Below are 23,279 nucleotides of genomic sequence, written 5' to 3' on the forward strand. Positions count from 1 at the left end.
AATACACAACACTGCATTAATAAAGCTGCTGTCCACCTTTCATCACATGCAGGTTTGTTCTGTTTGTTTTATTCATGCATTGAACGATGGTAATTCATGAAAACACAAACGTGGGTTTCACTCAAAGAAGATTTGAGATGAAACTTTAAATGAAAAGAAGGAGAACTGTTGCACCGTGCATGCAGAGAAAGACTCAGCACAGGTTTTTGCATTGTGGTATCTCACTGTGTATATGGGGGGGTGGGGCACAGTGATTCACACTGTTACAAAAACCTCTCATGAGAGACAGAAGTCTGGAGATGATAAATTTGTACACTGAAAATGTTTTAAAACACATTCAGTCTACTAAAACAAAAAGAAGCAATACATGCACAGCTTTGAAGACTGCATGAATTCATTTAACTGATACAGACTGATTGTAGAATGATCTCTGTGGTCACCCAGGAGGTGGATAATATGCATGAAAACATAAATAGTGTGAATGAAGTGTTTGTCATTCTGATGGAGCGTGTGTCTTCATGCTGCTACGCTTTATTACTCTTTTAGATGAGGTCAGATCTTTTGTTTTATTTCAGTGTGTTTGAAAAACTGTCTCTTATTTGTTCTTAATTTGTTTTTGTTTTAGTGGGACTCTTTTGGAAATGTTACTAAACTGTTTTTATTAAATAATAAATATTTGAACACATTTGAGAATACAGCAGAAAAGCACGTGTTTGATGTGTGTGTTGTGAGAGGGAGTTTGCAGGGTGGAGTTTTTGAATGGAGTTATATCACAGTGCACTATAACAACCACTGTGATACATCCTGTGACGAAAACCTCTTCCTGATACGGACCAAATGTGGAGCTGATGTAGAGACCATTAGTTTACAGCTAACATCAAACACAGAGATAATGAGACTTTTAAACTAAAGACATATTTATTCAGTCTGACTTTAATGAAGGGTTTAACAATTGTATTACTTTTTACTTTAATATTGATTTTAATGTTGTTTTATTATCTTATTAATTCAAACTATTTGTTTTTTATGTATCTACTCAGTTTTATTGACATTTTAAGCCTTCATTTTATCTTCAACTCTCGTCCTTACCCTTTTTTTATTTATTTATTTTCACTATTTATATTCTTAATGTTAATTTGATGCTTTAACTTATGTTATTTGCACATATTTTATTGTTGTCAAGTCAAACTTTCTTTATAGAGCACATTTAAAAAAACAACCGCAGTTGGTCAAAGTGCTGTACAAGCTTAAAAACACAATCAATAAAAACAAATATTAAAAAGAATAGATATTAATAACACAATAGATAACACAAGAAAAAGACACAATAAATAAAAGAAAAATAAAATGTTGGATGTCTTGTTCAACGAGTATTAAAAGCCAATGCAAAGAAGTGCATTTTAAGTAAAACTGTGTGCATTAGTCTCTATTTTAAAATCATTTTTGAACTTTAATATGTCTTGCTATTATTTTATTTCTCCTTCTTGTTTCCAGTTGCTGTAAAGCTCTTTGGGTTGCATGTGATGTGTATGAAAGGTGCTCTATAAATAAAGCTTGATTGATTGACGTAGTTCAGGTATGGCCAATGAGGATGTAATTCATTTTAAAGGTAACAGGTGACAAACAAAAGCATCAGATAAAATATGTCATCATATCTAAAATATAACTGCCAAGACATCTGAGCCGGACCAAAGTGGGAGACATACAGACACACTTTGTCGTCACTGCAGCCATGTCAGTCTTCTGACTTCGAATCACTGAAGAGGGACAAATGGGACTTTTTTAAAGACAGAATAATTTCAGTCAAGCTGTAAAAATGATGGAAAATGGAGAAAACATGTCATCCTCTTGCCTGATTGCTCCGGGTGCTTACACTGTATAATGTAAAGTAACACTCAGAGTGTATCGTATCAGGAAAAGGTTTTTGTATGAGTGTGTGGCACTGTGTATACTGGGGGGGCAACCACAGTGATATATAGTCATACAAAAACCTGCCCTGCACTGAGCTGAACCACGTTTCTACCATTCAGTGGAAAAGAGGATATTTAAATAACAAAGTGTTCAAAGTAAGAGCAGCTAATAAAAGCTTTTTATTTCACCATCAGAAAAACATTCAGCTGCTTTCTTACAGATAACTTGTTTACATGAAACTCATCTCTAATCTGATCACAAACAAACTAACAAAGACTGTTCATGTCAATATCTCATTTCTTTCACACTATCTAATCTTAACTCTTTACACAAATATGAAATATATTAAAGTAAGACTTGACTTAGTGCTCAGTGTGCATGCTGCAGTTTTTGTAAGGAGCTGTATCACAGTGTGGAATATAGCAGCGGCCACAGTGATACATCCAATGACAAAAACTTCAATCCTCTGATAACTTAATGTGACGCTGATGCAGAAACACGTCAGCTGTTGCTCTTCTGCTGTCTGTACCCAACACTATTTACTATGTTAAGTTACAGAAGAACACAGAGAGTAGATCAAACATAACTGGATGCATATTAAATATAATGTTTGAAGTATTTGCTGTGTGTTCTTGTTGATTGTTCCTGTTCTGGTTTTTGTTTTTAACTCTGTAAAGCACTTTGAATTGCTCTGTGTATGAATGCTTCTTTATAAATAAACCTGCCTTGTCTTTATATATCCTTACACTAATGGTTGTGTGTCACACTGTGATGCTCTCTCATGGTTTTATGGTCTTACTGTAAAAGGAAACTGGGAAAGAGTAACTACTCCTCAACAGACGGCAAAGACCATGAGCAACATCAGGAAAAGGTTTTTGTACGAGCATATATCAGTGTGGATGGAATGGCAACCACAGTGATATATAGTCATACAAAAACCTGACCCTGACTGAACAAAGGCCCAAAGTTACTGAGTCCTACATACAGGAGGAGATATCCATGAAACAATGTTTTTACTGAGATATAAAATAAAAAGGGCAAATATAGGACGACTTACAGTTAACTTTATTACAACTTAATGAAAGTATTTTAAGCTGAGACAGTTATGGAAATAGCTTCTATTAGATTATTACATTAATCTTTCTGGAAATGCTCTTTTTTCAATACCACAGTTTTCAATGAAAATAAAAGTTGAGATATTTCAAACTATAAATTCCTTTAACAGGATGAGTTCCTAACTTGACTTGTTAAATCATTCTGAAAGCCCTTCAGTTAAAGTATGTGTGTGCAGTAACAGTCAGTGCACTGGGTGGAGTTTTTGTATGATGATATAGCAGTGTGGTATAGCGGCCACAGTGATATATCCTATGACAAAAACCTCTAAAAGGAGGAAGACATGTACAAAACCACCTGAAGACATTTCACCAAGTTTGTAAACTGCTAAATAATGGTGGTATGTTCTGTCACAACACTAACAACATAAGGAAGTCAATTAGTTAGGTTGTTTTTGTTAGTTTTTCAAATACTTGATGAAAACTTCCCTCAAAGTTTGTTAATTAAGAGATAAAACTGTGTGTGCATGGTGAACTGTCTTTTTAAAATATGAGTTGAAGGTCAAGAAAGATGGGGGAATAACTAACTTGTATGTTTTGGATAGCATCATTATATCATTCTAAATATTAAAGTAATGTGATCACTCAGGAAGGGATGTGTTAGACAAGCTGGATTTAAAAATTGAAAGGGGAGGCTTTATAATTGATGTGTGTCTAACATGAGTCTGGTCCTGCTGGAGGTTTCTGCCTGTTAAAGGAAGTTTTTCCTCTCCACTGTAGCTAGCTAAATACTGCAAGGTGCAATGCTCATGGTGGATTCAGGTGGGGTCAGACTGAGTCTTGGTGTTGGGTCTCTGTTCATAGTTTGACATAGAGTGGTCTAGACCTGCTCTGTTTGTAAAAGCATCTTGAGATAAAGTTTGTTGTGATTTGGCACGATACAAATAAAGATTAACTGATTGATTGATTGATTGTAGAACATAATACCACAGACCATGATGGATAAAGGTTTTTGTATGGGGTCAAGACCCTTTGCCCGGGTGTCCACGGTGATGAATGGTAATTGAAAGACCTCTCTTTAGTTTGAGGTCACTCTGGCCCACATTATCAGACCCTAAAGTAAAGACATGATTAATAGAATAGTTGAAGGGTTCATTGCATTAATGTGATTTTTTTTTTTATCTTATTGCTCAAAGCTTTTTGCATCAGACAAGTTAATCATTTCAAACACTGAGAGAAGCAAGTCAGTTACCCACCTAAAGTTTATTTCATCATAGCATACATTAAGTTTGTTTTCAGTCAAAGCTAAAGATCAAAAAGGATTGATCCAACATGTGTTTGATTATCACATCAAATACTATTAAACTAACTTTGAATTCACTTAAAAACAAACATATACACTGTTGGATTCCAGAAATGCTCAACAAGCCACTATCCAAATATTAACGGACATATCACTTTGGACTCGGGGTTACATCTTATGTCAAACACAGGAAACCATCACCGCAGCAGGTGTTTCCTCATCCAGTTACCAAACTGAACCTTCAGACTCAAAGCAAAGAGCTCAGACATGAGCGTAGATGACTCCTGATATCACACTATCTGAAACAGGGACACCTTTTAATGCTGTATGATCACACGCAGAGCCATGGCATGTTGTCAAACTGAGACCATGTTTGGATGAATTAGAAAGTGATCATTACAACCAGAGATTAAACTAAACTAGCATTAAGATAACGGAGTATTTCTGTGCAATAACACTTGCAACCAGCTAAGTTTTATAACCGCTGATGCTATGTGGGACATGTAGTGAAGTGGGGTTGATTTCTGGAGTTTGGGATTTTCATGTGGTCTTGCAAATGAAGTTATCTTGCAAATTAACTGCAACTGATACAGCTGTGAAGTTACAAGAGTCTTTACTAACATCTAGGACAATCTGAGACAAGCTCTGTGGTGTATTACATAATGCAATCATCACAAAGTATGATATTAGTTTAATGACTGTTCATGAAAAGTGTCACTGTTCTGCAGATACTTGTAAAACCACATGGGCCAAAAGCCAAGGGAGGCACTTCAGTCATGGAGACTGAGATGAGGAAGAAAGGCTATCCATCCTCCGGCCCTCTGTCCCATCAAGAAACTCAGTATGAACGTATCAACACATAAACTGATATTTCTTAAGGAGTGGGAGCATGAGGAAGCTCCTATGCCCATCTCAGGGTTTCACAACTGCACCCTCTAAATCTCAGGAGAGTACAATACAATGGACCAGACCAATTAAAACCTGGTCTGGCACTTTCCAAGTCCTCAAAATAGCAATCCACCACCTGTGCACCCAGCCACATCTCATTTAAGATGAATAAGATGGTTGTAAGTTTATTTGCAATTTACTAAACGTGGAGGCGAGGTCACCTCTGGTCACGAGCTGTGGGTAGTGACTGAAAGAAGAAGATCGTGAATACAAGCGGCTGAAATGATCTTTCTCTGCAGGGTGTAAGCGGATAAGCGGAGGATGATGGATGGATGGATGGATGGATTCTGTCACTAGCTTCTCACTGTCAATTTATCTATGGCCCACTCAAGAAATGGGAGATTTTTTTAAGGTTTATATTGATACATGTGACAGCCAATTATCCTCTGTAACTTTATAAAACCTCAGACTATGTGACTCGATACACCTTCCACTGGGACGTTGTTACCTGAAAAGCTTGGCTGCTGTTTTTAGCTGGATCATGCATGTTAATTGATGTATGGACCAAAGTTTTCTAAAGCTCAATGATGCAAAACAGAAACAATTTAAGTATCCTAATCCATGCATTGAGCCAATTGAAAGTTCCCTCTGAACACTGTCTGCTACAGTGGCTGCCAAGGGCAACCAAACTGCAACGACCCAAACAAAAAGCAGAACTGATGCAGATCAAAAGGACAAATGCAAAAGTCCAAAGTTAATGTTGAAATGCTAAAAGCTACAAGGACTGCATTTACAGACAATGCACTGCAAATACAACCTAGAGGGGTTCCTTCCCTGTTCTTGTTTGAACTTTGCAGTTCTTATTAAGATTTTCAGAGAGGGATGAAACCCCTCATCTTATTTATTGATGGTTTATCTGTTAGGGACAGATCCAGTAAACTGAGAACAGCCATCCTCTGAAAGGCTGTTGTTAATTAACCTCATATTTTGCAGGTAAATTTGGAGTTTTGAGTTTCTGTTTGTATTTGTTGTACTCGACCTTTCTGGACGCGGGGTTGTAATGATGTGCAGGTTGAAGGTCATTCAGCTAAATCAATTATATCTGGTTTTGTAAACTCCATGCTGCAGTAACTGAAAATAACAGGAGGATGTGATAAAGAGGAAGTGTGTGCTAACCGTTGGCAAACACTCTTAATGTTATGTAAGCCTCACCACCGGACATGAATATCTCCAGGGACGTGGGTAATAAATTGTAAGGCTGGTAAAACATGTCAGTGAAGCGTGTTTGCTTTTCATTGTTCAAACAGCACTTTAAAGTATTTGGATTAAAGACAGACTGCAGTATATCACTGTGATGGCTACTTTGACTACTGGGGTAAAGGAACCCAGGTCACAGTAACTTCTGGTAAGTCATAATTCAATACGTTTTATTGAAGTCAGTGGATGTTTATTTTATTATTAAATGTACTGTATGTTTATAAACACTGTTTCCAAGCTAACCTGTAGGTCTCAGCAAAAACAAACCCAGATGTGAGTAAATGTGAGGTGTGTAGAATCTATTTAGTCCTTAAGTAGAGCAGGTCGTTCCATTATACATGCGGTTAGGGATTTTTGCACTCAAGTGCAATTGAAACCAATCACTGTGATGACTACTTTGACTACTGGGGAAAAGGAACAATGGTGACCGTCACAGCAGGTAAGATGAGCTTCCTCTGTCCTCATGTTCAACATTTTATAATAGGAATGTTTAATTTGACAAATTCAGACCTCAGCGGCGTCCATATCATCTGTAAGGTGCTTGTTTTTGTACATTGGACATGTTGATTTGTTGCACTGTGACGATGCTTTTGACTACTGGGGAAAAGGAACAATGGTGACCGTCACAGCAGGTAAGATGAGCTTCCTCTGTCCTCATGTTCAACATTTTATAATAGGAATGTTTAATTTGACAAATTCAGACCTCAGCGGCGTCCATATCATCTGTAAGGTGCTTGTTTTTGTACATTGGACATGTTGATTTGTTGCACTGTGACGATGCTTTTAACTACTGGGGAAAAGGAACAATGGTGACCGTCACAGCAGGTAAATAACGTCTTCAATGTTAGAAATTAAATTGCACGGTTTAAATTAGAATATTTTGACAACAGGGACATGAAAGTTTGAGGTTCTTGTTTTTGTATGATGGATGTTTTGATGCACTTCACTGTGACGCTGCTTTTGATTACTGGGGGAAAGGCACAATGGTCACAGTAACATCAGGTAAGACAGTTTCCTTTTTACTCCCTTTCTTCAAATTTTGACTTTTAAGCAGATTTTGTGTTTTTTGGGGGAAATTAAGTAGTTTGACTTCAATCTATTTTCTGAGTGGTTATTTGCAGAAGTCAATGTCACACTGAAAAGGTGAGTTATCATAAAATCCCAATTGATGGATCACGTAGATGTCTGAGAAGAGGTTTTTGTATGCAGAGTTTGATCATTTATTGCACTGTGACTACGCTTTTGACTATTGGGGCAAAGGCACCATGGTCACCGTCACTTCAGGTATGTATTTCTAGTATTTCTGATTCTAAGGAGTGTGATTTATTTTGATTTTAACTGTTGTTAAAGAAAAGTGTTTGTCAGAGAGCTACGGTATTGAGTTCTTGTGAAAAGGTCACGTTGACTTTCTTCACTGTGATTACTATGGAGCTTTTGACCTCTGGGGCAAAGGCACGATGGTCACCGTCAGTTCAGGTATGTATTTCTGATTCTAAGGAGTGTGGTTTATTTAGATTTTAACTGTTGTCAAAAGCAAAGAGTTTGTCAGAGAGTTGGTGGAATTTACAGTATTGAGTTCTTGTGAAAAGATCACGTTGACTTTCTTCACTGTGATTACGGGTACGCTTTTGACCTCTGGGGCAAAGGCACGATGGTCACCGTCAGTTCAGGTATGTATTACTGATTCTGAGGAGTGTGATTTATTTTGATTTTAACTGTTGTTTAAAGCAACATGTTTGTGAAGAAGTTGGTGGAATTTACAGTATTGAGTTCTTGTGAAAAGATCACGTTGACTTTCTTCATCGTGATAGCTGGTACGCTTTTGACCTCTGGGGTAAAGGCACGATGGTCACTGTCAGTTCAGGTTTGTATTTTTACATTTTTCTGATTCTAAGGAGTGTGATTTATTTTAAAACAAAATTCTGAATTGAATTACTGAAGCAATGTTGTCTTTTTAATGTGGTCACAAGTAGCGAGTTGTGAAAACACAGTTTTAAGTATTCTGTAGCCTGATGGGGAATTGTTGGAAGGCTTTTAACTCCTGACCACACAGTTATATATAAAAGAATATACTTCTCTTTGAATTGAACTGTTGATGTGACGAGGAGTTGGTGGAAGTTGCAGTCTTACGTTTTTGTGAGTAGTCCTTATTGACTTTGTTCACTGTGATAACTGGGCTTTTGACTACTGGGGTAAAGGCACGATGGTCACTGTCACTTCAGGTATGTCATTTTAATATTTCTGATTTGTGCACATATTTTTGTAATCGATTACTGATGCAATGTTGTGTTTTTAATGTAGTCGTATTCAGACGGCAGAGATAACTGAAGTATTTGTCGTCTGGCTTTAAACTCCTGACTGCAAAGTTCATTTCAAAGTTAGTCTGTTGAGAGGTTCATATTGACTTTAATTGTTGAAGCGCCCGACATAGAAGTGAGTGTATAATACGGTATCAAGGTTTTGTGAGTAGTCCTTTAGGACTTTGTTCACTGTGATAACTGGGGTGCTTTTGACTACTGGGGTAAAGGCACGATGGTAACAGTGACTTCAGGTAAGATTTGCACTACAAACTATCTCTCTTATATATTTAGGCTGAATTTAAATTCAGTCTTATAATTTTGAGTCGTGTGGTTAACACTGTAAAAGGCAAACTGTGTTTTTCTCTGAACTGAATTCTCACTGGTGAACTTTTACATTAGAAGCTGTCATTTTTAATCATTGTTTATATAAGTTTCATGTATTTTGTTTTAAGTGAAATATGAGGGCATAAATACGTTAAAAACGTCCGTAGAGATAGTCTTTCTACCCTGGAAGGTAAGTCATTTCAGTGTTACTAAGCTGCTTCTGAATACCGGGGAAAAGGTTCAATGGTAAATGTAACATCACATTTTTAAAAGCAAACTCAAGACCAACCGTTTTAGTCTCACTTTGAACTGAGTTTTATTCTTATAATAGTTTAAATGTTTTAAGCATCTTAGTTTCTTTTACTGGTTTAATGTTTTAGTGTTTTAATTATCTTATTAATTATTTTATTTTGGTGAGTTTAATTTCCTGAGTTGAGTTTTAACATCTTATTTTACCTCCAGTGTTTCCTCATTAATATATCATGACAGCGTTTCCTCCGATCATTCAGAAACTTCTTTTTTATTTTTCATTTATTTTATTTTTATTGTTTTTATTATTATTGTTGCATAAATTGTGTTCTTAACCTTAGGACTGTGGAGTGTGTTTTGGGTCGCTGATGAGGTTGGGTTTAGGATGGGGGGGTCTTTTTATTTTTTAAAATATTTTTTATTTATTAATTTATTCTATCTTAAGTTGTTGTAGATGTACAGCACTTTGCGTTACAAAGTCATTATATGAAAAAAGCATTTTATAGATAAAGTCTGATTGACTGATCAGGTAAGAATAATTCAATCCGATCATGTTTGTAAATGAACAGAAGTAATATGTTTTAAAACAATGAATTGGCTGTATTTTTGCAAAATTTACAGCCTTATTTATTTATGTAAAAATAACAGTGATTATTGTCTGTTATAGATTTGAAATAATACACATTAATATTTAGAAAAAAATAAAACTAACATCCACAAATAGAGTGAGCTTGGTTAAACATCATCTCAAAAAGGTGAAGAGATGTATGTGCTGTGTGGATCACTCTTTTAAAACATTTAACAGTAAAAGGTATTTACATGTAGTTCTTATTGAAATGCTGTGTTCTGCATGTTCTGTGTTTGATAAATGATTCTGTCATCAGGAGTTTTTTTATCAGTATATTAATGACACCTCTGTTTTGTTTTTGACAGCCACAACAACTAAACCAACTGTGTTCCCTCTGATGGAATGTGATGGGACCGGAACCACGGTCACTCTTGGCTGCCTTGCCACTGGCTTCTCCCCCTCCTCAGTGACCTACACATGGGACAAAAATGGATCTGGCATGGACAACTTCATCCAGTATCCCCCAGTACTGAAGGATAATGTGTATACCGGAATCAGTCAAATCAAAGTGAGCAGACAGGACTGGGACAGCATGCAGACCTTCAAATGTATCGCCAGCAATACAGCAGGAACAGGACAGGGGACTTTCATCAAGCCAAGTAAGACTTATGCTTAGTCATAGAAAAGTGTGTATCATTTATAATGTAGCAGATTTACAGAGATAACACATTTCATAGTGCTGACAGTTTAAAGTTGTTTTGATTGAAACCGCCTCTGGAAAAATGTAAATGCAGTAAAACTAGTCATGCTTGATCGGATTACTGTTGCCAGAAGGTTGCTGATTAATCTTTACATTATTATCAATATTTTACAGTGCTCTAAACAGAGTAATATAATAATAATAATAATAATAATAATAATGGTAATTATAAGAATAATTATAATAGTTATAATAATAACTATAAAAGTAATAATAATATTGATAATAACAATAATAGTAATAATACCAGGAATAATAATAACAGTAATGATCATTATGATGATAATTATGATGATAATAATAATAATAATAATAATAATAATAATAATAATAATAATAGTAATCATAATAATATTAATAAAAATAAAAACTATAATAACAGTAATTATAATAATAATAATAATAATAAGAGTCATACGTCTAAAAATGTTATTATTTTCTTTTGACAACTTCAAGTAAATGTGAGCAAAACTTGTTATTTTTTCACAATGAAATCTACTAAACTCCATTCAAATAGAGCAAAGAAAAAATATATATAAATGCAGAGAGCAAACAGTTATAGAAATATGTTTCAATCACAGGTTGTGTGAAATATTTTGAAATAGTTTTTCTTTGTTTTATTTATTAGACTTTGCAGGTAAAAGGTTGGGTGTACTGAAAAGGTTGACACTTTCTCACACGTTTCATTGCTCACTCAGTCTATTTCAGTCTTTACTAATATTCTGCATGTCCTCTGCACCTGTCAAAGAACAGATTATTGCACTGTGCCTTGCTTCTTCTCATCCTCTGCATAATCACAGTTATGCAAAGAGATGAAACCTGTGTGTTGATAATTTATGCACAAGTGAATCTGCGTTTGCTTGCTAGAGCCGTCAGTATATATGCAGAAGCAAGCAGTAAAGTAACATGTTTAGTTTGAATGTCTTCTTGACTCTTGTTTAAACAAGCTTGATATGAGACGTGTGCATTTGAACAGCAATACAACAAAAAGTCAGCTGTGAATTTCAGATGATCTCGTGTCACTTAGAAATCCAAGCATTATGTTAACCTCTGCTTCTGCATATATATATGTGTATTATTCCCTGCTTGCGCATACATATATTTGTGTGTATCTTTGTTTTACAGTGGAGGTTTATCAGTCGCCAACTCTCAAGGTGTCTGCCTCATATGATGATCATCAGGGGGCTTTCTTCTCATGCTTTGCCAAAGATTTTTCACCAAAAAAGCATGACATCAAATGGCTGAAAAATGACCAGGTTATCCCCACTGCAAATGGTGTGATCACAACTCCTTCTAAAGAAAGAACAACAGATAATGGAACCCTGTACAGTGCTGCAAGTTTACTCACAGTGCCAACCAGTGAGTTGACTGAAGACACTAAGTATACATGTTTGTTTGAGGGGAAAGATACAGGACGTCCAGCTTTCAAGAATGATTCCGTCACCTACAAATCAACACCAACATCCAACCTCCCCTGTGAGTAAACCACTATACATTTTCTGGATCAAATTGTGTGTAACTTAAATTTCTATTCTCTATAATTTTCCCCTTGTTCCTCACTCCAAAGGTACCGGATGTTCCACTCTGGATGCTGACATAACGATCACAGGCCCTTCACTGGACGACTTGTTTAACAAAAAAACAGCAACGTTATATTGTAATGTCAAGGATAATAAGCCTTATGTAGAGAAGATTTACTGGGAGGCCGAAAACAAACTGAATATTGCCGATGCCTCTGTGTCTTTTGTGGACAAACGTAGAGGCCCATTCAGCCTTCCACTTGAAATCACCTTCGAGGAATGGAGCAGTGGGATAAAGCCAACTTGTATTGTTGAACACTCGGAGACAGTTGCAACCATCAAGGCAACCTACCAAAGGATTAACGGTAAGTAAACTATTCAGCACTTGTGCTTTGACAGCCTGTTGTTCTTGTCATGCTATCAAATACAAATGATCTCTTGAGGAAGGTTTAGTCCTTCAGATTTCCTTTGGCAATGTTTATCCATGGCAGGAGGCTTAATTGTTCTCTCGTGCTTGCAGGAGGACCGACTCAGCGTCCTTCAGTGTTTATGCTGCCTCCATTAGAAAACACAAAAAAGGACCTGGTGACTCTGACTTGCTATGTGAAAGACTTCTCCCCTCAGGAGATTTTGGTGTCTTGGCTTGTTGATGACGATAAACCAAACTCAGATCATGAGTTCCATCAAACACAACCTATTAAAAGCAAAGGAACCTATTCGGTTTATGGCCAGTTAACGCTCAACCTTAATCAGTGGAAAAATGATGGCTCAGTGTACAGCTGTGTTGTATACCACGAGTCGATGATCAACACAACCAAAGCCATTGTCAGGTCTATTGGCCACAGAACCTTTGAGAACACCAACATTGTCAACCTCAGCATGAACATGGCTGACACGTGCAATGCCCAGTAGATGTGATTTTGTCTCTCTGTGTCTTCTGCTACTTGTTGTTTAATGTTTGTTGCTTGTGATTTGACATATTTGTCTTTTAAATGCAAAATCAAAATAAAAAAAAACACTCTGAACTCTGTTTATGTATGTCGCATGTTGTTCATGTCTGCACTTCATCAGTATTTTTAACCTGCATGTTTATTGTACGTGTCTCTGAGCTATTCTAATTCAACACATACTAGCATGTCTGTAATAATACATCAAACTATCAAGCTCACACTGCATTCACTAGAGCAGCACAACCACCCACTGACTTAAGTCCAAAACAGTTTGACATTTTCTGTAGATGTGTATTTACATGTGTGTGTGTGTGTGTGTGTGTGTGTGTGTGTGACTTGTCTCTGTGTATGCATGTTCCCTCCTCTGGGTCTTGCACTCTTAATGACAAATGATAGCTTGGGGTCAAACTCCAGTGCAGTAAAAAAAAAAGACAAATATACTGATTCCTAAGCAAAGTCCTACAAGCCACACCGAGCAATTCAGAGTCACCAAAGAGACAACTTTAAAGAACATAATCCACATTTTAGAAGAGTGTGCTGAAGCGAGTGTGCCAGTTAGCAACAGAACACTTCTGTCAAAGCTGTTTGTCACAAGACAGACGCCATGCTCATTTTGTCAACCAAATATTACATGACATTATTTATTCACATGACTAAATTGAATATGGCAACAAAGAATATGTTGAAATCTCTTCTCATCATGTCCTAATGAACAAAGGTGAAACTAAATCAGACAACCAAAGTGAGATAACTTATATAATCTAATCGCCTCCAAAAATCAATCTCATAGTTTTTGATGACTTTTAGTTGATGCATGTCAGTGACAAACATCAACCTGTTACCAGGGTCTCAGTTTAATTTTTGACAACTGCCATTTTTCCCTGCTGTTAACTTGAATAGCTCTGTGTCATATCCTTGATTTACACTAAGTGGATGTATGCTAGAGAGCATATTTAGAAACAGTTTGGATTAACTTTAAATCATTAAAGATAAAGATGCAGTGTGAAGTGCAGTGAGCTGAATGTCTGTGCAGCGTCCGTCACCACAGACACAGATAACCTTGTGTTTGTTTCTCTCATCACTGCTATCCCTGACCTTTCACCCCTCAAAGGATGAGTCTTTAGCCAGGTCATCAATTCAAAATAAAATAAAAAAGTTAGTGACCAACATCAAAGCACAATACAGCCCTGCAAGGTCTAGTCTGTCGTGTGTTCTTCATTGTTTTGTTTTGGACACATGTGTCGACAGAACTTTTATTTAAGGTCTAAAAAAAAATTATATATAACCACAATGCAAAAAAGGAAAACATCCTCATGACTTGGAGTAAGCATCATTCCTCCATATTACTGCTTTCATCTGAGAATTACTCAAAGTGAAATGTTGCTTTACAGATTTAAACACTTGGTATAACCTGACTACTAATTTCTGATCGACTTCCTGAAACATTCTGACTAAAGGTTAAGAGTATTTATTAATTAAAACTAGACTCAAATTATTATTATTTTTGAGTGAAACTATAAAGGGCAAAAATAAACAAATAAATAAAATGTGACTGAAACTTGTAATTATCTTTATCTCAAGACTGAGACTAAATCTTGAATATGGGTAACACGTTCAAACAGCTGTTACTGTTAAAGCTTTTAAAAGCATTTCTGTAGCAGGAAGTCTTTGTCTCATATCTTTGGTTCTAAGTGTTAACTCTAAAATCACTGTACACTACTTTCAGACTTCAAACAATGGAACGGTGCTTGGGAGGTGGAGAAGGATAACATGGTTGAAGCGGCCCTCACCTTCATCCTTCTCTTCCTCATCACTCTGCTTTTCACCATTGGAACCACTGCTTTCAAGGTAAAGAGATTGTGCAGGTGGATTTAACTTCATTAGAAAAAGGAAACTGAATAAAGAGTTTAATGTAATCAAACAACACAGGACTGTAAAAAGCAACTGCAATAATCTTTATCCACAACTACAAGACCTTAACACTAATAATAAATCCATGTTCAGGAAGTGAAAGAAAAACAATTTAAATGTAATGCCTCAGAACAAGTGAGCTTCAGATCCTCTTTTGAAGCATGTTGACTGTTACAGTGCTCTGACTTTCTTCAGTGACAGGTTGTTTTAAGAAGCAGCTTTGTGACAAATAACAGACTGAAATGAAGTGTTCACAGTCTGTGTTTACAGAAACAAAAAGATTGTTGAGCACTTTGTCTTTTCTATTTCAAACAAACTGCAATGGACTTGTGTTTACATTCAGTTATTTCTTTTAATTGAAACCATGTAAAATTATAAGCACTTATTAGTACTTATAGCAGTTATTGGTACATTATGGTTTGACTTGAAATACTGGGCAAAACAGTGTCGCGTCAAAACATGTGAGGACTTTTGCATTTCATAAACAGACATTTTATTCACTGACACAAAAAGCACACACTGAGGTGGTAAAATAAGTGTAAAGAGTAAAAAACAGAATTCTAAAAAACTAAAATGGAAAAAAACAGAGTTTGGAAAAAAAATAAAACCTATTTCATAAAACCCTACAGTTGTTGAAAACCTAATCATGGTGATTACAAAGTTTGGAACCTTTAAACAGTAATGATCTTATCAAACTGCAGGGATTTCACCAGAGAATGTTTTGCATTTTGTTTGAAATCATGGTATAAAATATCCTCACATATTGATTTGATTAATTTTTTTCTTAAATTCTCCATAAAAATATTTTGGAGATTTAAAACCGAGTATACATTATGATGGACATTATTAAGAAGTGAGTAATCTTAGCATTGTGTTTCACTGTAACTGATCCATATTTGTGCTTTTGCTTGTCTTTGCAGGTTAAATGAAACAAGGTGAACTTTCTTGAAAATGTGTTTTCCTTCATATTATTTTACTCTGAATATCATGTAAGTAATCACTGTTGCCATTTCTTGTTTTCATCGTTAAAGCTTTGTTATGCTAAAAAAAAAATTTAATGAAATTAACCAAAGATGTTTATCTGCAACATCTTCCTCTTTTCCATTCTTATTGTTCATTCTGTCCATTGATTTACCAATAAAGGTTTTTTTTACACTTTATCTGTACAAGTTATTGTTTAACTATTTACATCTGACTGTTTTTCTGTGATATATTGCATTAATATGTTCATCGCCTCTCATCTCCCCAGCACCTTGCATTAAAAGCCCATGAGGTTCAACATGTAAATGTGAAACAGTTGGTTTTGTTCTTCAGGCTTCTATTAAAAGACCTGAGAACTCAAACTTTGCCAAAGTCTAAACCCTATTTTACTATGTAAACTGATGTGAGATATTTAAATGTGCATTCTGTTTCTCTTGCTGGCACAACCACTCCTCACACCTGGTGTCTGTGATGCACCGTTGCTCTCAACATTGTTTCACTTCTGTAATTTGGTCCTTTTTGGGCGCTGGGTGTTACACAATGCTTCCGCTTGCTGCTAGCCCTGATCACTCTGCCTTGTCACACTGCAACATCTGTGCAACAGACTTTCAGCCTCAGCTCCACCTGACTTTTAAGAAACAGTTTAAAAGTTCAACTCTGCCATCTAGCCTAAACATAAAGAAATTGTATTTTCTATGAGATGAACACAATCTTAAAGGTACGTATAAATGATGGCATGGAATCCCCTCATATTTTATAGTCTGAATGATGCAAGTAATAATAAAATACTGTCTTCTCTAAAGGACCGCGGGTTGTACCTCCACACATCACATTACAACCTGTCTGGGAAGGGGAATTCAAACCCTCAGGGGTCAGACTCCTCTGCACCATAAGAGGCTTCTTTCCTGAGAATCTGAATGTGAAGTGGCTACGGAACACCCAGCCCATAACCATCCAAGAAATCACAACAAAGCTGCAGTCAGTGGACGGAGTGGATAAAACATTTACTCAAAGCAGAGAGATTCAGCCACAGAGTACAGACTGGGAAACAGGCTCAGACTTTACCTGCAAGGCAACTCACAACGGCAAAGATTTAACAAAGACAATAAGTCTCTGTCAAAGTAAGTTTATGAAGCACAAAACTGGAAAAATCTTTACATCAGATAAAACAATGCCTGTCTTTGCACAATGATCAGTTTTCATTCAATTAATTGAATTTTTTCCTGCAGTCTATGCATGCGCCCCTCCGGTGGTCCATGTAGAGACTCCCAGCTCCAAGACAGTAATGACGGCAACATCAGACGTGAAAGCAACATGTTCAGTCAGCACTGTGTTTGATGCCACAGTGACCTGGTCGCTGGATGGGACAGCCCCATCCCCAGACAAAGTGAAAAAAGTCACTAATACAAGTCATATAACAAGCACTGTGACAGTTGAACCTGACACATGGAAAAAACTGAAGCGTGTGAAATGTAAAGCTGAACATCCCTGTTTCTCAACCATTGAGGAAACTAAATTAGTCTCAGGTAAGCAGTCGAGGCAAAACAACAAAAACATGTCATCAAAAACAATGACAGAGATGATGAAGTTATGCTTTTCTTTCCTTTTGCATCTTCCAGTGCCTGCAGTTACATCTATAACTGTAGTGATGCGGAGATCACTCCAGGATTTGCTGAAGGGGGAGAGTGCTGTGCTGCAGTGTGACATCGAGCCGATTCCCACCAGTGTCTTCCACATTACCTTCCAGGCCAACAGAGAAGTCATTTATGTTGACTATGTTGATCCATCTCCAACCGTCAGTACACGCTTCTCTGTGCCTCAAAAGTATTGGAAAACAGACACAAGCTTTACCTGCAAAGTGAATCAAGGCTTCTCTGGTGTATTCGAGTCAGAACCTATCCGAAATCTCTTTGGTGAGAAGAGTAACTTGTTGATCTGTCATTACACTTCTTATTCATCTGCAAGATTATGATCCTCTGACGTACTGATTCATCTCTCATGTAGTGGACCCATCAGTGGAGCTCCTCATGATCCCCGGTACAGGGTCAGAAAAACAGAGACTGTTGTGCTCTGGAAGAGGATTTGACCCTCTCATAACATGGTCGTCTGAGTCTGAGCCCAAAAAATCTACAACCAATGTCATCAGCATGGGAGCAGATGGACGTGTGGCGGTAATGAGTCAGCTTCATGTTCCTCAGGACGAGTGGAAAACAGGGAAGAGTTTCACTTGTGAAGTCTCAGACAAGTCTCTGAACAAAAGAGTCAACAAGGAGATCAGCCTCTGCTCAGGTAAAACCAAGAAGAGAGTAAAAACCTGAGCAATCCACCTCAAGCAGTGTGACAACACAGAAGGGTGTCATTGTTGATCTTCAAACATTATATCAAGAATGATATAATGAATCTAACAATATCTTCTCTTATCAAGATTTGGTCTTGTCTCATGTTCCTTGTTCCTTTATCTGTCAGCTGGTCCTTCCATCCCTCCTTCCATTCACTTGGAGACTCCCAGCTTCAAGACAGTAATGACGCCAACATCCGAGGTGAAAGTGACATGTTCAGTCAGCCCTGTGTTTGGTACCACAGTGACTTGGTTGCTGGATGACCAGGTCAACCAAAACAACAAGTTGGAGGAGATTAAAAACACAACTCATATAATCAGCGTTGTCACTCTTCAGTTCAGTCAGTGGAGCATCTTCAAATCTATAACATGTAAGGCTTACCATAAGTGCTTCTCATCCATAGAGAAGACCGTGAATGTTGCAGGTAAGATGTCTTCAGAACTTCAGAGCTTGTTTTTCTTCTACTCGCAGCAAAGCTGAGAATATATTTGCTCTTCTTTGTGTCCTCCAGTGCCTGCAGTCGCACCTCCATCGATTCAGATCAGAAGATCGCTCCAGGATTTGCTGAAGGGGGAGAGTGCTGTGCTGCAGTGTGACATCGAGCCGATTCCCACCAGTGACTTCCACATTACCTTCCAGGCCAACAAAGAAGACATTTCTGACAGAGAGTATGTTGATTCATCTCCAACCTCAGGAGCCCTTTCCATCAGTACACGCCTCTCTGTGCCTCCAAAGTATTTGAACACAGACACAAACTTTACCTGCAAAGTGAATCAAGGCTTCTCTGGTGTATTCAAGTCAGAACCTATCGGAAATCTCTTTGGTGAGAAGAGTAACTTGTTGATCTGTCATTTCACTTCTTATTCATCTGCAAGGTTATGATCCTCTGACGTACTGATTCATCTCTCATGTAGTGGAACCATCAGTGGAGCTCCTCATGATCCCCGGTACAGGGTCAGAAAAACAGAGACTGTTGTGCTCTGGAAGAGGATTTGACCCTCTCATAACATGGTCGTCTGAGTCTGAGCCCAAAAAATCTACAACCAATGTCATCAGCATGGGAGCAGATGGACGTGTGGCGGTAATGAGTCAGCTTCATGTTCCTCAGGACGAGTGGAAAACAGGGAAGAGTTTCACTTGTGAAGTCTCAGACAAGTCTCTGAACAAAAGAGTCAACAAGGAGATCAGCCTCTGCTCAGGTAAAACCAAGAAGAGAGTAAAAACCTGAGCAATCCACCTCAAGCAGTGTGACAACACAGAAGGGTGTCATTGTTGATCTTCAAACATTATATCAAGAATGATATAATGAATCTAACAATATCTTCTCTTATCAAGATTTGGTCTTGTCTCATGTTCCTTGTTCCTTTATCTGTCAGCTGGTCCTTCCATCCCTCCTTCCATTCACTTGGAGACTCCCAGCTTCAAGACAGTAATGACGCCAACATCCGAGGTGAAAGTGACATGTTCAGTCAGCCCTGTGTTTGGTACCACAGTGACTTGGTTGCTGGATGACCAGGTCAACCAAAACAACAAGTTGGAGGAGATTAAAAACACAACTCATATAATCAGCGTTGTCACTCTTCAGTTCAGTCAGTGGAGCATCTTCAAATCTATAACATGTAAGGCTTACCATAAGTGCTTCTCAACCATAGAGAAGACCGTGAATGTTGCAGGTAAGATGTCTTCAGAACTTCAGAGCTTGTTTTTCTTCTACTCGCAGCAAAGCTGAGAATATATTTGCTCTTCTTTGTGTCCTCCAGTGCCTGCAGTCGCACCTCCATCGATTCAGATCAGAAGATCGCTCCAGGATTTGCTGAAGGGGGAGAGTGCTGTGCTGCAGTGTGACATCCAGCCGATTCCCACCAGTGACTTCCACATTACCTTCCAGGCCAACAAAGAAGACATTTCTGACAGAGAGTATGTTGATTCATCTCCAACCTCAGGAGCCCTTTCCATCAGTACACGCCTCTCTGTGCCTCCAAAGTATTTGAACACAGACACAAACTTTACCTGCAAAGTGAATCAAGGCTTCTCTGGTGTATTCAAGTCAGAACCTATCGGAAATCTCTTTGGTGAGAAGAGTAACTTGTTGATCTGTCATTTCACTTCTTATTCATCTGCAAGGTTATGATCCTCTGACGTACTGATTCATCTCTCATGTAGTGGAACCATCAGTGGAGCTCCTCATGATCCCCGGTACAGGGTCAGAAAAACAGAGACTGTTGTGCTCTGGAAGAGGATTTGACCCTCTCATAACATGGTCGTCTGAGTCTGAGCCCAAAAAATCTACAACCAATGTCATCAGCATGGGAGCAGATGGACGTGTGGCGGTAATGAGTCAGCTTCATGTTCCTCAGGACGAGTGGAAAACAGGGAAGAGTTTCACTTGTGAAGTCTCAGACAAGTCTCTGAACAAAAGAGTCAACAAGGAGATCAGCCTCTGCTCAGGTAAAACCAATCCATTATCATTTTATGGTTTTCATGCAGTTCAGCTCTGAATCATTCATCTAGCTTTTAGTGAAGATCATGACTCCACAGGTGTTACATTGTTCTACCCTTGAATATCTTTGTCCTCTCTTTAGTTACTCAAGCATCCGCTCATTCAGTCGGCGTCTATGTCAACGGACCACCGCTCCAGGAGACTCAGAGCGAGAGACAAGTGACTGTAACCTGTCTTTTGGTTGGCCCTCATCTACAAGATTTCAGCATCACTTGGAAAGTAGACAGGATCAAAAGTAAACATGTTCATACTGAGCCATCAGTGAGTCACGGCAATGGGACAGAGACTTTGTGGAGCTACTTTAATGTGTCAGCAGAAGACTGGCACGCCTATAAGCGAGTGTCTTGTGAGGCGAGGCACCGATGTTCCAACCAGAGTTTTCAGGACCACATAATCAAAAGCAAAGGTAGTTACAGATTTGATTCTTTGGAATGATTGCTTTTTGCTGGTTTCAGATTTAAAAAGGGTGGACTGTAGTTTAAAAGGGCAGGGTACAAAGGTAAAAGCACACAATGCAAGATATCTAAGCTGATTAGAGATGTGCAATGTCTGTGTGCACTTTTTTGTTATTTGGCACAAAACAAAAACTCTCATAGAAGAAAAGTATTCCTGATTTCCCCAAAGAGCGTCTCTTCAGTGGAGCCCAGAATGAGCAGAGACCACCGTGCGGTCTGTGTCGCCACCTGCCTGTGAAGTGCAGAAATGCATCTAAATCCCAAACAACAAAATGATACTCGAGGCAGGCGCTCAATTAATGCAGCAAATCTTAAATGAGGATATTCCCAAAACCAGTCGCACCTTGTCCCGCTGCTTCAACGCTGTGACCGTATATACTGACCATCGACGTGGTGAGCGTGCAATGGAGTGTTTTGTTTCAGTATCTACGTCTAGAGCCCACATATGGAGAAATGCACTCAAATCACAAGCTGCTCAAGGGCTGAGGAAGTATATCAAATGTGACTTTAAACATTGTTAAATGAACACAGTTGTGAGCCGCACGTTTAAATTGTGAAGCTTATAAAGCTCCACCTGTTGTCTCAGTTTCATCAGAGCCTCTAGAGGGCTGGACCCTGTGTGGTCAATAAGGGAGGTTTTATTTGGAAGCAAGATATAGATCTAATGAAAAGGAAAAAAAAGTGTCTGTTATAAACTCCTTTACTTTTTCATACCGCAGGATGTATTACAGATATTTTAAAAATCACAATGGTTGCTGGACACCATTATTTCTGTTTTCATGTGTTTGTCTTTCCCTAGACCCGAAGGCACCAACAGTGAAGATTATACAACCAAGTGCCTCTGAGGCGTCTACATCCAACATCCTCAGCCTGATCTGCCTGGTTTCAGAGTTCTTCCCATCGAACATCCTCGTGCATTGGGAAAAGAACGGCCAGAGACTACCGTCGACCGACTACACGAACAGCCCTGTGTGGAAGTACACAGGGAGCGGCACTTATTCAATGTCCAGCAGACTAAATATAACCCTAACTGTGCAAAGGAAGTCTACATATTCCTGCATCGTCAGACACGAGTCATCTGAAACGCCTCTTGAGAGCAAGATCAAGGATGTGTTTGGTGAGCTGAGACTTCACATTTAGTAGAACTGTTGTTTAATGTTCTCCATAGTGAATGTGAGTTCATGTGTTTTCTTTGATATCATACTCTGTTAAACTCATTCCACTGCTCACTAACTGTCGTTTTACATGTAGGGTTATTGTTTTGTTGGTTTTTTAACTCTAATTCAGTTATTTGATGGTTAATGGGAAAATTAACAAACGAATCTCAATTAAATTCTTCCACAGATGTCTTGGAGGGCTGTAATTTCTTAGATGACATCATGCATGCTGCTAGGAACCAGGACATAGATGTTGACAGTTGGTACATGGCTCTCACCTTCCTATTTTTCTTCCTGATCTCCATCATCTTTAGTATCTTTACCGCCGTGATTAAGGTAAGAGACAGACGTTTAAGTTTCTTTACTCATCTAGTAAAGTATGTTTAACTTCCCTGAAGTTATATGATGTATTAGCCATCTTCAAATGTTTTATTCTGACACTTTAATGTTTGAGGAGCTTAAATTGATTTCTTCTTGTTTTCTGCTTTCAGACCAAATGATGGTTCGAGGAAAGATCCACCTTCACCGTGCAAATGTAAAAATCTGAGAAGTTTTGTTGGATTGAAGTGGAATAATTTATTCCTATTTTCACATATTTTTCAATATTCATGTAAGATGTAGATTATAATCCCCTTGTGACTCAGAAACCTTCCTTCCTTGAACTCACTGCATCAGGGAAAATAAATAATCAAATACAGCAAACAAAGTTTATGTCTCAAAGTATTTTCTTCATTGGTCACAATAGAACATGTTTTAAAGTGTGAACACTTTTCTCCAAAGATAGTCGTATCATAAAGTTCATTTTCTCACAATCCTGACTCTGCTGTAGTACTTCATTTGTCCACAAGAGGGAG

General features: G+C 37.9%; 1 protein-coding gene, 1 long non-coding RNA gene and 1 gene segment (V, D, J or C); 2 read left to right on the forward strand and 1 right to left on the reverse strand.

Moving 5' to 3' along the window:
- The window catches only part of LOC117808624, a 33,716-nt gene extending 26,303 nt beyond the window's left edge, over positions 1 to 7,413 (forward strand). The window contains 2 exon segments of the V gene segment in view: positions 1,949 to 1,961; positions 7,360 to 7,413. Coding sequence covers positions 1,949 to 1,961; positions 7,360 to 7,363 — 17 coding nt within the window.
- Positions 1 to 23,279, reverse strand: part of LOC117808640 — a 53,151-nt gene that overhangs the window by 26,576 nt on the left and 3,296 nt on the right. The window contains exon 3 of one of the 4 annotated variants that reach the window (XR_004630376.1): positions 1,669 to 1,757. The exons of the other annotated variants lie outside the window; for them this stretch is intronic. This is a non-coding gene — a long non-coding RNA (uncharacterized LOC117808640). Of the gene's footprint in view, positions 1 to 1,668; positions 1,758 to 23,279 lie in introns of those variants that run through there. 4 annotated transcript variants of the gene reach the window in all.
- Positions 6,373 to 23,131, forward strand: LOC117808602 (hemicentin-1). The gene is made up of 19 exons (XM_034678316.1): positions 6,373 to 6,559; positions 10,218 to 10,511; positions 11,738 to 12,088; positions 12,180 to 12,497; positions 14,809 to 14,930; positions 15,914 to 17,095; positions 17,204 to 17,500; positions 17,594 to 17,887; positions 17,979 to 18,263; positions 18,441 to 18,737; positions 18,825 to 19,136; positions 19,228 to 19,512; positions 19,690 to 19,986; positions 20,074 to 20,385; positions 20,477 to 20,761; positions 20,896 to 21,219; positions 22,068 to 22,385; positions 22,613 to 22,761; positions 22,917 to 23,131. The coding sequence occupies exons 7-19, from the start codon at positions 17,260 to 17,262 to the stop codon at positions 22,923 to 22,925; spliced, it is 3,408 nt and encodes a 1,135-aa protein (XP_034534207.1). The 5' UTR covers positions 6,373 to 6,559; positions 10,218 to 10,511; positions 11,738 to 12,088; positions 12,180 to 12,497; positions 14,809 to 14,930; positions 15,914 to 17,095; positions 17,204 to 17,259; the 3' UTR covers positions 22,926 to 23,131.

The sequence above is a fragment of the Notolabrus celidotus genome, unplaced genomic scaffold (genome assembly GCF_009762535.1).
Source record: "Notolabrus celidotus isolate fNotCel1 unplaced genomic scaffold, fNotCel1.pri scaffold_130_arrow_ctg1, whole genome shotgun sequence".
Taxonomy (NCBI): domain Eukaryota; kingdom Metazoa; phylum Chordata; class Actinopteri; order Labriformes; family Labridae; genus Notolabrus; species Notolabrus celidotus.